The sequence below is a fragment of the Vulpes lagopus genome, chromosome 2 (assembly GCF_018345385.1).
Source record: "Vulpes lagopus strain Blue_001 chromosome 2, ASM1834538v1, whole genome shotgun sequence".
In the NCBI taxonomy this organism is placed as follows: Eukaryota; Metazoa; Chordata; class Mammalia; order Carnivora; family Canidae; genus Vulpes; species Vulpes lagopus.
This window is the reverse complement of record NC_054825.1, coordinates 162,809,040-162,822,375: the sequence shown is the minus strand read 5'-3', so window position 1 is coordinate 162,822,375 and position 13,336 is coordinate 162,809,040. Positions and strand designations below refer to the sequence as shown.

At 56.0% G+C, this 13,336-nt stretch overlaps 2 protein-coding genes across 5 annotated transcripts; one reads left to right on the top strand and one right to left on the bottom strand.

The window, feature by feature from the left end:
• Positions 1–248: 248 nt before the first annotated feature.
• Positions 249–5,402, bottom strand: FAM71E1 (family with sequence similarity 71 member E1). Of its 3 annotated transcripts, none has more exons than XM_041729065.1 (5): positions 5,099–5,402; positions 4,781–4,899; positions 4,299–4,429; positions 995–1,274; positions 249–419 (listed from the first exon to the last, which is right to left on the bottom strand). In XM_041729065.1, the coding sequence occupies exons 1-5, from the start codon at positions 5,157–5,159 to the stop codon at positions 360–362; spliced, it is 651 nt and encodes a 216-aa protein (XP_041584999.1). In that variant the 5' UTR covers positions 5,160–5,402; the 3' UTR covers positions 249–359. The 3 variants fall into 3 exon arrangements, with proteins under 3 accessions (XP_041584999.1, XP_041584991.1, XP_041584981.1); XM_041729057.1 differs by having other exon boundaries at positions 5,072–5,266; XM_041729047.1 differs by having other exon boundaries at positions 4,781–5,402.
• On the top strand, positions 5,384–12,004 carry EMC10 (ER membrane protein complex subunit 10). Of its 2 annotated transcripts, XM_041729034.1 has the most exons (8): positions 5,384–5,591; positions 6,554–6,626; positions 7,543–7,652; positions 8,537–8,641; positions 8,985–9,166; positions 9,378–9,471; positions 10,364–10,450; positions 10,687–12,004. In XM_041729034.1, the coding sequence occupies exons 1-7, from the start codon at positions 5,478–5,480 to the stop codon at positions 10,448–10,450; spliced, it is 765 nt and encodes a 254-aa protein (XP_041584968.1). In that variant the 5' UTR covers positions 5,384–5,477; the 3' UTR covers positions 10,687–12,004. The 2 variants fall into 2 exon arrangements, with proteins under 2 accessions (XP_041584968.1, XP_041584959.1); XM_041729025.1 differs by lacking the exon at positions 10,364–10,450.
• Positions 12,005–13,336: the final 1,332 nt, after the last annotated feature.

The window sequence follows — 13,336 nt, the reverse complement described above, 5'->3', positions numbered from 1 at the left end:
TCGGGAGGTGGCAAGTTGGCTACAGGGGCAGCTACAACAAGTTAAAGGGGAAACCAAAGCCCAGACGGGGAAGACTACTCTAGAGAGGTAGCTATGATGGAGTGGTGGGCACTAGGTCTCATGGTGGCCCCAGGAGCCACTCATGATGAACCCAACACCATGTTGAAGCAGCCATACTGGAAAGGCTACTTCGCCAAGGCAGCCACGTTGAATTGGTGACGACAGCAAAAGTGCTCATGACCTGCTTGTTGGTTCTTAAGTGGCCGATCTTTATTAACTTTAATACTTCATCTTTCTGGCCCTGAGGTAGGGTACTTTGATCTCTGGTCCTTTGGTGACCTCAAAGGATATTGGAGGAATCAGAGTCCCCAGAGTTCAGAGGTCTGTGGGTCAAGTCTGGCTTCCATGTCTTCTTGAAGCTGGGTATAAGAAAGAATTTGTCTCAGAGGCTTTGGCCTACAGGTGTATCAGCAATTTTAGGGAAAGTGGGGAGGGTTTTGTGCTTACCTAGAAGGTGGGGGGAGTGGGTGTCTCCAGAGGAAGAGGCCCCACAGGTTTCAATGCCTCCACCTTCAAGGACCCGTGCCCCTCCCTTCCCCCTGGCGGTATAGGGAACTGGGCATTTGGTTTGGTCGACCCCAGCCCTTCAGGGTCCAGGGGTCCCCTCCCCATATTCCACTAAGGTCAAAAGGAGAGAGGCTGGGGGTGGGGTGCCCGATCAGGAAACTATATAGCCACCTGGGCTAGTGTACCCAAGGTCCTGCAGACCCTGCCCGGCCCTGAGATCCTGCTGTGTCTACAAACGCCTTCATGATCACCTCCACTCTCAACACAGGAATCCGGGCCCCCAGCCCCTCCCTCATACTCGGGAGTCTGGGTCCCCAAGCCCTCACCTCCGGTTAGTCCAAATTCCCAGCTGCTTCCTTCCTCGGACCCAGGAGTCCGGCCCCAGCTCCGCCCCCTCCCCCACTTCCGGCCCTGCCCCTCCCCACACCTCCCGCTCGATCAGATCTTCCTCCTCTTCATCCACGTCGTCCTCATCATCCTCTCCATCCTCCATCGTCGAGTACTCCTGCGTGAAGGGCACGGCTCCCTCGGCCGAATGGAAGCGCAGGCGGTAGAGCAGCCGCACCCACTGGCCGAACTCGCGGTCTCGGGTCTCGGGCGGGGCCCGCAGCTGCAGGTAGAAGGCGCGGCCGGTGCGGAACTTGACCTTAAGCTGCCAGCGGCTTTCATCGTGGACAAAGAGCTGGACGAACTGCAAAGGGAACAGCCTGGGAGGGCGGGAGGGGCGGCCTCAGCTTCCAACGCCCCCTGGCCCGACAGCCTCGCCGTCCTGGGCACCTTCAGGGTCGGGGGCACCCCTCGACGCCCCTCTCTTGGCCCAGAGAATCCTTTTTCACTTTCTCTGCCTCGTGAATTTTATCCATCCCCAGAGCACCTTTGTGCCTCCCACCGCTGATTCTTCTCGTAGATAGCTGCCTTCTAGAAATGTCCACTTGGATGTTGGAATGACATTGGATACACAACAGGTCCAGTGACCAAATTCCTGACCTCCCCAACCCAAACCTGCTCCTGTCTCCATCTTCTGCATCTTAACTACATCCTCCCACTTGCTCGGTCAGAAATCATGGAGTTGCGCCCGACCCAACTTCCTCCTATCTTCATCCAATCCTGCCACCAAGTCCTGATGCCTCTCCCGTTAAAGTGTACCCACGATCCGACCTCATCTAACTCCTTCCGCCACCAGCCCAGGCCTGCCACCAGAGAATTTCCCGGCTGGGCGGTTTCCTCAGCCTTCTCCGTTCTTTTCCCATGCGGCCGCCAGAGGGCGCCCCTCAACCCCTGAGTTCAAGTCCCTCCCGTGGCTCAGAGTAAAGGAAAGTCTGCATGCACCTTGACCCGCCAGGCCCTGCAGGGTCGGCCTCCTCTGTTTACCTCTCTGCCCACTCCCCTCGCTCACTCAGCCCCAGCAACATTGGCCTGGTTGCTGTGCCATAAACCTACCAGGCTTGCTCCTACCTCAGGACCACTGCACACGCTGGGAAATCATCCTCCAGCCAGCCCCATGGCTTGACCCCATAATCTCAGGTCTTTCTCAAGAAGCACCTTCTCAGGGAGAGGGTCTGTTTACAACCCGTGGCCTATTTGCAATCGTGTCCACCCTTGCAGACCTCCCCACCCTCAACCTCTTCTGGTCTCCACAGACCTTACTCTGTTGGACAAATTGTCATTTATTCTGTCTGCTATCCCAGTAGGAGGTGAGTTTGCAGGCAGAAGTCTCATTCTGTTCACTGCTGCTCCCCAAGAACCCAGAGCTCACACATGGTAGGTAGGTGCTCAATGGATGCTCATTGAGAGGGTTGATAATTTGGTACAGGTCCACAGCGGGGATTTGAACCCAAGTCTTATCCATGTTCTTAACCACCACACCGGGTAGCCACATAGCACCCTTTGGCACAGCAATACTACCTCTAGGAATTGATCATATAGACACCCTCACACTGAGGGCGCATGGATGCCCTCTGCCTGCCACACTGGCCATGATCCCAAGACACTGGGCACAACATCACTGTCCCTTAGCAGGTGGTTCCATCTGTTATGACACTCCCCAAATAGAAGAGTAACTGTGTCTACAAAGCGCTGGCCCTGTGCCAGGTGCTGTTCCATGCACTCCACAAACATTTCCTCAGTTTATCTCCTGACAGACCCAGAAAGCAGGCTTTCCTCTTATCCCCGTTCCAGATGGGGAAACTGAGGCACAGACAAGTAGGGAACTTGGCCCACGCCAGTGAAGAGGTGAAACCAGGATTTGAACCTAGACAGGAAGCTGGGAATTTGTTCAAGGACATTCCCTATCTATGTGGTAACAGCACCGGATGCAAGCTTGGTTTTCAAGCTTGTGTTATGTCCAGAAAAGGATCTGGTGGTTGTTCTTAGGCTCGTCTGAAATGAATGTCGCTATAGTGCTGGTGAGGGAGTGAGCGGAGTGGAAAAGTAGCATGCATCTGCAGCTGATTTCAAAGGAAGGGCGAACACACACTTGTCATATGCTTGTCAGAACCGGCCCAGGATAGCTCCCAGCTGCAAGCAGCTTAGAACCGAGGACCTAAGGGCAGGATGAGTCTTGATGCTTCATTTGCAGAGCAAGCTCAGTGTTTTTACCTTGGTGGTATGTTTATTTGGGAAGAGGGGTGTTGAGGGAGATTATGGGGGTCCGAGCACCCCTCAGCATTGCTCTTAGTGTCCCTCTGCCTGCAGGTAATGACTCAGTGAGCAGTGGGATATGATTGGTAGGATAAGATCAGCACTGATGAGAAAAGGAGCAGTATAGGAGAGAATATGCCCAGAGCACCTGAAGGCATCAGCATGCTGCTTTGTGGAAGATTCCAAACTTCTACAGGGAAGATACATAAAGGCTGTAAGTAGCCTTACTTTAGTTTGGGTCAGAATCAGATTCTGCCACCAAGTTGGTTTCAACAAAACTTTTTAGATTTCAGAATTGCAGACAAAGGACTGTGGACTCCTATGTGTGCGTGTGTGTGATGTAAGTCAGTCCTACCTTCCTTCCTCCTTCCTTCCTTCCCTCCCTTTTTTTCATTAACTGTCATATGTGGTCAAAAAAGTGAAAGCCACTGGCAGAATGTTTTTGTAAATACACTATATGTATGTAAATGTTTTGTTGTTTGCAGCTGGAGTTGGAGGCAGGAGCTTAGGGTGGGCGGAAGGTGTTATTTTGTGCTATGTATGTTTTCTACCTTGGAGTTGTTTGCATTACTTTTTCAATGAGAAAACAAAGACCCAAATGGGGTAGTGTTTAGTGTGGCACTGGAGCTCAAGAATCTTGAGGTTAGTAATGATGAAGAGCCTGAGATTCCAATCCCAACCCAACCCCTGACCCGCTGTGGGTCTCTGGATAAAGTGGCCCCCTCTCTGAGCCTCAGGTTAACCCTTCAAAGGATGGAGGGGCCACAACATATGAGTATGTCAGAGATGAGATTACTCACGTGGCCTAGGGGGCTCATGGTATGCAGGAGGCACTGCATACATGGTTATTCTTCTGATTCTCGCCAGGGTGGGGCTGAGGACTGTCCCTTTCATGTCCATCTATCTGATTTCTAATCCCTGTAGTACCCCTGCCTTTGTTCTTCTGGGTGTACAGCAGCCCACAGTGGGCTGGCAACCATCCAAGACTCTGGGCCCTGGGAGTATCTGTGAAAGGAAATGCTGCAGGGAGGGGGCCCAGGATGCCCAGAGTTGGGGAAGGAGGAGGTCTAAGCTGGGATGGGGGCAGTCACCCAAAGAGCTGCAGGCGTCCGTTATCCTTGGCAGGCCCGGCCAGCAGCAACAGATCTGGGAGTTCCAGGGCTGGACTGGAGGCTGCCACCCCCATGGTGACTTTGTTGGCGACTTCTCCTAACCGGGTCACCTGGGGCCAGGGGTTAGAGGTTAGAAGCAAGATAGATGGAAGGCAGGATTGGCAGAATTAGGGGTCATAAACCAAGTGTATTAAACACCAAGTCCGGGTTCAGATATCCTGGGGTCAGAGGTTGAGCTATCCGGGTGTGAAGTGAAAATGAACCAAGGGAATTGGAGGCCAGGGTCCATAGAGAAGCTAAAGGTCTAGAGGCATGGAGGGGTGTGTGTGGGGTTGATCCAGAATCCCAGGATATGAACGTTATGGGCAAATGGTCAGAAGTAGGCAGAGCAGGGGTTCCCCGAGTCAGGAGGTCAGGACTCAAGCCCAGGGCCCGAGTCAGGGGGTTCTGGGACTCCACACCTGCACAAAGTTGCTCTCAAAAATGGGGAAGTCTCGCAGCTGGTCGAACTCGCCGCTCAGGAGGTGGCGCTGGAGCCGTCCGGGCCGGCCCGTGGGATAGGCTGGAACCAGGGGGCATTCTACAGGGGCGAAGTTCAGGGGTCCAGTCCAGGAGACTGGGCCGGGGCCCCCCAGCTGGTAGGGCCCAGGGAGGTCCGGCTCTGAGGGTAGGGGAATCTGGGCTACCAGTCTTCGTATCGCGGGCCCCATCCCTCACTTGGTTCCCTCACCAGGCCGGGCTCCGCCTCTCACCTGCCATCCCACCAGGTCCCGCCTCACCTGCTCCACCGGGGGCCGGCTTAGTCTCGTGCCCCCGCATCATCGCAACGCCCCGCCCCATGGGGAGAGCGGAGCGCGGGGCCGGCCGAGAAAACAGGTGGGTGGGGCCGCGGACTCTATCCCTTCACAACGCGGCGGAGCGGGCTTGAACGTCACCAGGGAAACGCCAGTTATTGTGACGTATCCCAGCGGGCGGTGCCCAGAGACCTGGATGATGTGCCGGCCACCTAGCTGACGTCAGACCCCGGGAGCGGGAGGGCACTGGTGCGCAGGCGCAAAGAACTGGCGCGCAGGCGCAAAGAACTGGCTCAGGCTCAGGATCACGCCGCTCCACAGCGCCGGGCTCAAGCCCGCCCCGGACTAGTAGGAGGGGGTCAAAATGGCGGCGGCCGGGGCGGTGGTTACTCGGCTGTTTCTGCTCTTGCTGATGGCGGCAGCAGCTCCCAGCCGGGCTCGGGGCAGTGGCTGCCGGTCCGGGGCCGCTCTGCGAGGGGTGAGTACTCATTGGCTCTGCACCGGGAGCGAGGCTGACGAAAATCCTGGGTCTCGGGTGTTTCGGTCCGGTAAGGTGCGTACGAGGCATTGCACGGCCAAGAGGGAAGAGGTCAAAGTGAGTCTAGTTGGGAAGGCTCTGTCTGGCTCGTGAATATGCATGAGGGGGCGGGGCTCGGACGAGAGCTTGGTCCCCGGGCTTTCGGTGCTCTAAAAGCGAGGACACGCCGAAGGAGGTTGGGGCAAGATCAGCGTGTTAACGAAGGAAGCTAGGGAGCCGCAGTCGTTAAATATGCATGAGGGGGTGTGGCCTGAGCGGAACCTTGGCGAATCAGACGTAGGGGCGGCAGAGACGAAACCGACTGGGAGGCTCTGGAGTGATTGGGTAGAGTTGTGCCTCCTGAGTACGCTTTGAGGAGGGCGGGATCTTGATTTGAAGGATTAAAATCTGGCCCCGCGGTTCCGCAGGTGTGAGGGGTTGCGTAGATGCAAGGGCGTGGTTGGTGGATGCGGAGGTAGGAAAAATATGGATTTGGAGAAATACACGGCGAGGAGCCTTGGATGTACTTGATAAGGGGCGGAATCCCGGCGGCGGCGTGGCTATTGTGGCTGTTAAAGTGAAAACGAGGCTACTTGTATATTAGATTGGGGCAGAAGCGCAGGTATCCTTTAACCCGCAAATGTTTATGATGTTAGGCGTGAAGATAGTTGCCTTGGAACTGGAGATGGTTGCCTTGGAAACAAGGAGACGCTTCTCTGCAGGCTTTGGCTTTCTAGGGACCGTCCAGATCATGAATTTTTATGAAATGGACGGTTCCCGGTGGAATCGTGGGCAAGTGTCAGTGTTTGGATTTGAACATGAGAGTAAGGTTACTTCCTCGGCCTGTGTCTGGCTTGGGGTCCTTGGGTCCTGCCCTGCCGAGGGCTCTGATAGTCCTCACTTGGGGACCTCTCTCTCTGCAGGCAGGAGCAGAAGGTCGAGAGAGTGAGGGCTGCGGCACCGTCGGGCTGCTGCTGGAGCACTCATTCGAGATCGGTGAGTCCAGCACCGTCCTCTTCTGGGCGTTGACCCGGTGCCACGTGAAGTCAAAAAGTTGGGTCTGGGTGCCACCCAGTATGAGACACACCATCTATCTACTAAAAGCTTTGCCCCCAGAGTGTGTTTGCATTATTCCGGGGAGATTGGGGCAGGGAGGGCAGGAGAGAGAAGAACTCTACCTTTGAAAAACTCCCTTTACCTGTAAAACAAATCCTAGTTTCAGAAAGGCCAGTGCAGCAGTAATGACCTCAGAGCAGACTTTTCAGAGCAGTCACCCTGTGCCCTACACTAGGGACTCGCTGCTCTGCGTGTATTCGCTCAAATGCCCTCACAGGCGTCATGCAACGCAGGAGGTATTCGAGACAGCCACCATTTTCCAGAAGGGGAAACTGAGGCTTGGGCGGGGTACCACATAAGGTCCTTCTGTAAGTGAATGGTAGAGCTAGGCCCTACTCTACAGCTCAGCCTAATTAACTATGATTCAGGTCTTCAGATTCCCAGGGCATAGATGTCACTATGGCCCAAAGGTCCAAGGCCCCAAAGTCTGGGGCTTTTGTTAGAAACACTAAAGTGGGGACCCTCCACAGACCTGACTCAGACCCTGGCATCCTCCTGGGAAAGCCCCACTGGTTCTCTCGTGGCCCACTGGTTGGAAGCCCCTGGATTTTGCAGCTGGGAGACCTGAAGTCAGAGATTAGGTGACTATCCCTGGGTCACATGGAAAGGCCAAGACAGGGCTTAGGAGCTGTGATGTTCAGACATCTGCCCTGTGAGATAGGAGGGCGGGATACGGGAGGGTGTCCCCACTTTGTGGGTGGGTAAATGGGGGCTCGGGAGGGGGAAGCAGTGTGGTTATTTGCAAGGGTTGAGGGGCCCAGTGGTGGGGTGGCTTTTGAGCCCTGACTCCCCACAGATGACAGTGCTCACTTTCGGAAGCGGGGCTCCCTGCTCTGGAACCAGCAGGATGGCACTTTGTCCCTGTCGCAGCGGCAGCTCAACGAGGAGGAGCGGGGCCGGCTCCGGGTGAGCAGGGGGCCCAGGGCTTGGCTGGGGTGTAGGGGAACCTGTGCCTTGGATCATGACATGCATGCCTCACATGCCCGTGCCATTTCTTCTGCCCAGCACATCCCCTTCTCCCACAGTTTTCATATAGTTAGCTCCTCTCACCCTTCCAGATTCAGCCAAGATGCTTTATATTCAGGAGGAGATTTGCTTGGGAGGAGAAAGAGATCTCTAAGAGCTGTAGTTAAACAGAGGACGGTTATCTCTACCATAGCCTCCTTCATGGCTTCCTCGAGGGCCGGGCTGTGGCTAGGCCTGGCTTGGTCCTCTCTAGGGATAGTGCAAGGAGGAGGAAGTGCGGTAGGCCAGAGGAAGAGAAAAAGGAGGGGCAGGGAGAGAAGCTGTCTTTTAGAGACAGCTCACAGAAGCTGCCACAGTCCACTGCCACTCTCTCCCTTTGGCCAGATGTAGTGGCTGGGGAGGTGGGTTGCATTGTGGCAGATACATGCCCGTGGACACCCTCCCTGTGGGGAGTGGTCCACCCCAAGCAGCCTTCCTGTAGGGTTCCCACGTGGTTCTTTGTCACAGCTGCTTCCCAAGAGAATTTGTTGTTCCTGTGACTGGGGAGTCCAGGTACAGGTGGGCCTGGGTGCAGCTGGATCCAGGTTTGAGGGAAGTGTCCCTGGGACTCACTCCATCCCTGGGCTGGGCTCTACTCCCCTTAAGATGGCTTCTCCCCCAGCTGGAGCACCCAGGGGCTCTTGGCCTCACTCACCAGCAGGGCCACCCACTAGGAAAAGCCCTGGGCTAGAGAGAAAGGGATGCTGGCTGAGCAGGACTGGTCTGGGCCTGGCGGGGGCCACACATCATCCTTCTCCCTGCCACCCTCCTCCTCTATCCTGCAGGATGTGGCAGCCCTGAATGGCTTATACCGTGTCCGGGTCCCTCAGCGTCCTGGGGTCCCTGATGGCGCAGAAGCTGGTGGCTACGTTTCCTCTTTTGTCCCCGCGGTGAGTCAGCAATGGGGACCATCCTCTCTTCTCTCCTCCCTCCTCCTTCCTTCTATCTGCCCCAGCCTGGCTTCTTCTGTCTGTGCCCCCTGTGTTTATGGACCTGGCCCTGCCCCCAAGGGTCTCCTGGGCTGGAGGGGGACATTCCAGGTCCTAGGCCCTTTAATGGGACAGTGTGGGCCCTCAGAGGGAGGCTGTTGCCCTTCGGCTAGTGTCCAAGGGAGGAGGGAACCGTGAGGGCTTTGAAAGATCCTTCTGGGCCCTGTGAGAGGGGCTGGGAGGCATGGGTGGCTGGACGTGGGCAAGGTCTGGGTGGCAACCCCATCCCCCTTCCCCTCCCCAGTGTTCCCTGGTGGAGTCTCACCTGTCAGATCAGCTGACACTGCACGTGGACGTGGCTGGCAACGTGGTGGGGGTGTCAGTGGTGACGCACCCCGGGGGTTGCAGGGGCCACGAGGTGGAGGACGTGGACCTGGAACTTTTCAACACTTCAGTGCAGCTACAGCCGCCCACCACTGCCCCAGGGTGAGGACACACAGGGCACAGTTGCCCCAGGGTGAGGGTGTGTGGTGTGGGTGTGTAGGGTGCAGATGTTCCAGGGTCAGAGCCAGGGCATGGCTGCAGGGCAGGGTGGCCACAGCCCTATCTCGGGCTCAGCCATCCTGCTGCTGCCTTTGCTGTGTCCCTGTCAGCGGCCCCAGCCCCTTACCCTGTCTCCTTCTCTGCCCACCCTTAGTCCTGAGACAGCCGCCTTCATCGAGCGTCTGGAGATGGAGCAGGCCCAGAAGGCCAAGAACCCCCAGGAACAGAAGTCCTTTTTCGCCAAATATGTGAGTGGAGCTCTGCGTGCCCCTGCTCCCTTCCCTCCTGAGTCCCCCCTCTGCCCTGCTCTCTCCCATGGCCCTTGGCCTGCTCCTCATCCTCCAGGCCTCCTGTGTGTGGGGCTTCCTTGTCGCCTCCAGGCGTGTCTCTCCGGCCATGTCCCTGGCACCTGGGCTGAGCCCAAGGCCTGGACAGAGTGGTTGAGGACCGTGGAGCCCTGTGCCCTGCCTCTGCCTGTGTCTGCTCACTGGCAGCGGTCATGGGGTGTCCAGGCTCAGCAGATGGGGCCGGCCCAGAGCCTGACAGTTCTGGGAAGCAGGGACAGCCTCTCAGGCTGGGGCTGATGGGTACAGGCAGTGTCAGTCTAGAACCGAGGCCTGTCTGGAAGTGCAGTGAGGAGGGCTGTGGTCAGGGGAGGGATAGGGTTGGTACTGGGAGGAGGCTGGGGTGAGGCCTGAGCTGGGCCAGTGCTTTGAGGCTGAAGAAGAGAGGGAGGCAGAGATTTCAATGGGACGGGGAGATTTGGAAAGGAGATAGTGGGTTTGGGGAGAGGCACTTAGGGAAGCAGGGCTGTGGGTGGAGGTGCTCAGGAGGCTGGTCTGGAACTGGAGAGGGGTTTCTATGCTGCTGGGCTGGGGCAAGTAGGAGGAGCTGGGGGGCACCGGGGCAGAAGGCTGGTCCACCTGAGGCAAAGGCAGGGGCAGCGGAGGCCACTGTGGTTGGGAGGATGCCAAGGCCTACTGCCTTGAGTGTGGTGCCTGTGGGGCCTCAGTTTGCCAGTAGCTCCTGACAACTGAACTGCAGGGTAACTGAGGTGCAGAGAGACCAGGAACCCACTGCCTCAGTTCTGCCCTCCCCGTGGGCGCTATTGGTCCTGACCTGTGCCCCCTCCTTCCTCAGTGGCACCTCGTCCTCGGGGGGGCCGTGTTGCTCACAGCCCTGCGTCCTGCTGCCCCGGGGCCCACGCCGCCGCCGCAGGAGGCCTGAGTGAGGATTGAGCCCCCTCCCGCCTCTACTCTCCCTGCACCCCACCAGCCCTTCCCTATCCTGTAGTAATGTAGGGGACCTGGGCCCCCTTCCCTCACATGGCCTCCCCTCACGCCGGCTTGCCCACCTTCCCCGTCTGGGGGGGGAGTGCAGTCATACTCACTCCTCTTCTTTTTGTCTCTCTCTCTTTCTGTCTGTCTGTCCATTGTCCTGTCCTCCTCCCACCTGGCCCACAGTGGATGTACATCATTCCCGTCGTCCTGTTCCTCATGATGTCAGGAGCGCCAGATGCCGGAGGCCAGGGAGGGGGTGGTGGTGGGGGCGGTGGGGGGGGCAGTGGCCGCTGAGGGGCCTGGGTCCTGTCAGATCCCTGGTCCTCTCTCATCCAGGCTACTCCCTTCCTGCCCAGAGTGCTCCTGTCCTTGATCATCCCAAGAAGGATTTGCTAGCTCTTCCCATCTCCATCCCATGAGGGCAGGAAGACACCCCTCCCCAGGAGTTCTTTCCCTCTGGGTGGATAGGTAACCAGATTCTGGTGCACCCTTCCTGCCCCTGTGGTCCCTTTGGAGCCCCAAAGACTTCCTCTTGCCCACGGCATGAAGCTCAAGCTCCCCTTCCAGCTCTGACCCTGTGTCTGTCCTCCCCACCCCAAGCCTCATAGTTTGGGAACATGCCGACTTCTCTCCAGCCTCTGTGCCTTTGTTCGTGGTCCTATCCTGCCTGTACCCGGCTGGACTAGATGGTCCTCCTAATTTGTCTGACACTGGATGGGGCCACGCACTTCCCACCTGTGTGCCCTTGAGGGGCCTGGTACAGAGCAGGTGCAGGCTGGCCCCATTCCTCCCAGCAGCCCTGCCTTGGTACCCTGCTCTGGCCTTTATCTGCCCATGGCTCTGAGCAGGACTTTAGCTTTCCTGCCCTGTCAGCATGCCAAGCCTTGCATAGGATTTGGGGCATGAAGAAATGGTGTTTTGTTTTGTCTTTACATTTATTTATTTATTCATGAGAGAGAGAGAGAGAGAGGCAGACAGAGACAGAGGCAGGCTCCACACAGGGAGCCGAATGTGGGACTCGATCGTGGATCCCAGGATCACGCCCTGAGCCGAAGGCAGACGCCCAACCGCTGAGCCACCCAGGTGTCAAGAAATGGTGTTTAAAGTGAAAACAAAGCAAGCTAACCTTTAGTGTAGAGTCGGGGGCCGGATAATATAAATAGAACCCCTTCCCCTGTCTGGAGTGTCTTCCCTGGGAGGAGGCACCAGGAGAGGACTGCCTGGCCTTTCGTATTTATCACACACACCCCCATCTATGTAAAAATATTGACAATATATTGAAATACATCAATGTTTTGAAAAGGTACAACTTCCAGCAACCAAATCCAACTGTTGATTTGGTTCCAAGGAAGTCCTGCTGTACAGACTTTATTGAACCTTGCTCTTTGCTTCACACGTTACTCGGAAACACACAGAAGCGGCTGTCACGGTCGCTGTAATGCCTGCGTGATGCTCCATGGTGTTGTATGGCAGTTTATTAAACTGTTCCCCAGATGTTCAACATTTATTGTCTTACTCGATATGGTTATAAATAGCACTACAGCGAGTGCTGTCCAATCTTTGGTGAGTTTGAGTGATTTCCTGGGGACGTGTGACCAGAAGTGGAGTGACTGTGGCAGACTGGAAACACTTATGAAAAAGTAACACAGTCACGTGGCTCGACCGTTAAAATAGTATAAAAGGTGCGTGGTGGACAGTTCCCGCCCATTTGATTTGCTTATTTCCTCTCCTAGTGTGTTTGCCAGCACAGGCAAACAGGGACGCCCATTCTCCTCCTTTCTGTGCAACATGGGAGTAGTGAATTCCCTACACTGCCTCGCACTTGACTTGCTTCTTGGCTCCTACACAGTATGTTCTGGTACCTTCTCCTAGTGGGGCATGGCCTTGTCTTTTATGTCCACCAGAGACATGCACCGGAGCTCATGCAACCTGGACTCCACCTACCGATGTCACTGTTGTCACTGGTGCAGATGTAACCAAGCTAAAACCCCCAGAACCCAAATGGCTGGGCAAAGGGAGGTGGCATTTGTAAATGTGATGCATATTGCTGAGTTGCCCTCCACGGAGCGAACCCCAATCGCCACTTCCCCCATGGCTGCACCAACATGGCTCAAACTTTCCCATGTCATCCTTAGGCTCTGCATCTGTCTCAAGAGGGAAGTGGAGCACGGTAGCACCACTGGGATTTCCTGAAAACTCTTCTTGTCCATTGTTCCAGGGCAGCATTTATGATTTTGAATGCCTCCTGTGATTTGTCTGATTTGCTGACACCTCAGGCCACCCTGTCTGTTTTCTGGTACCTGTAGATCCCTGTCTGGTGGTGGCCCTTCCTCTGGCCCTTCTCTTCCCTCCAACCCCGCCAAGCCACTCCCTGCTGCATTGTGACCTAGCCTAAGAGTCCCAAACCATCCCCGATTTGTACTTCCTCAGTATTTTCTTTGACTATGTTGTTGTATTGCATACCCACCAGCAGTGGGAGTTATTGTTTGACCGGTTTCTCTGTGGCTTGAATACATAAAAGTGTCCCAGAGGTGCCCTGACTTGGCATTTCTTTCTCAGTCAGCGTGTGCTGTGTTCTGTACTCCGCGTGAATTCTTTTGCTCCCCCTCTGAGATTGCCCCCCTGGTGCTGCCTGGTGAACAGGGTTCAGACTCTGCCTTCCTAACCCTTTGTTTCACTGGCAGGTGCTTTCTTGCCCCAGGCATTTGTGGGTCCATTTTTAGTAGATGGAGATTGAATTCTTTACCTGTCTGATGGCCTTTTTTGCTCTAAGACTCTCTCTCACTCTGGGACCAGTAGAGTTAATCTTCTGGTATATTCCAGTCAATGTCTG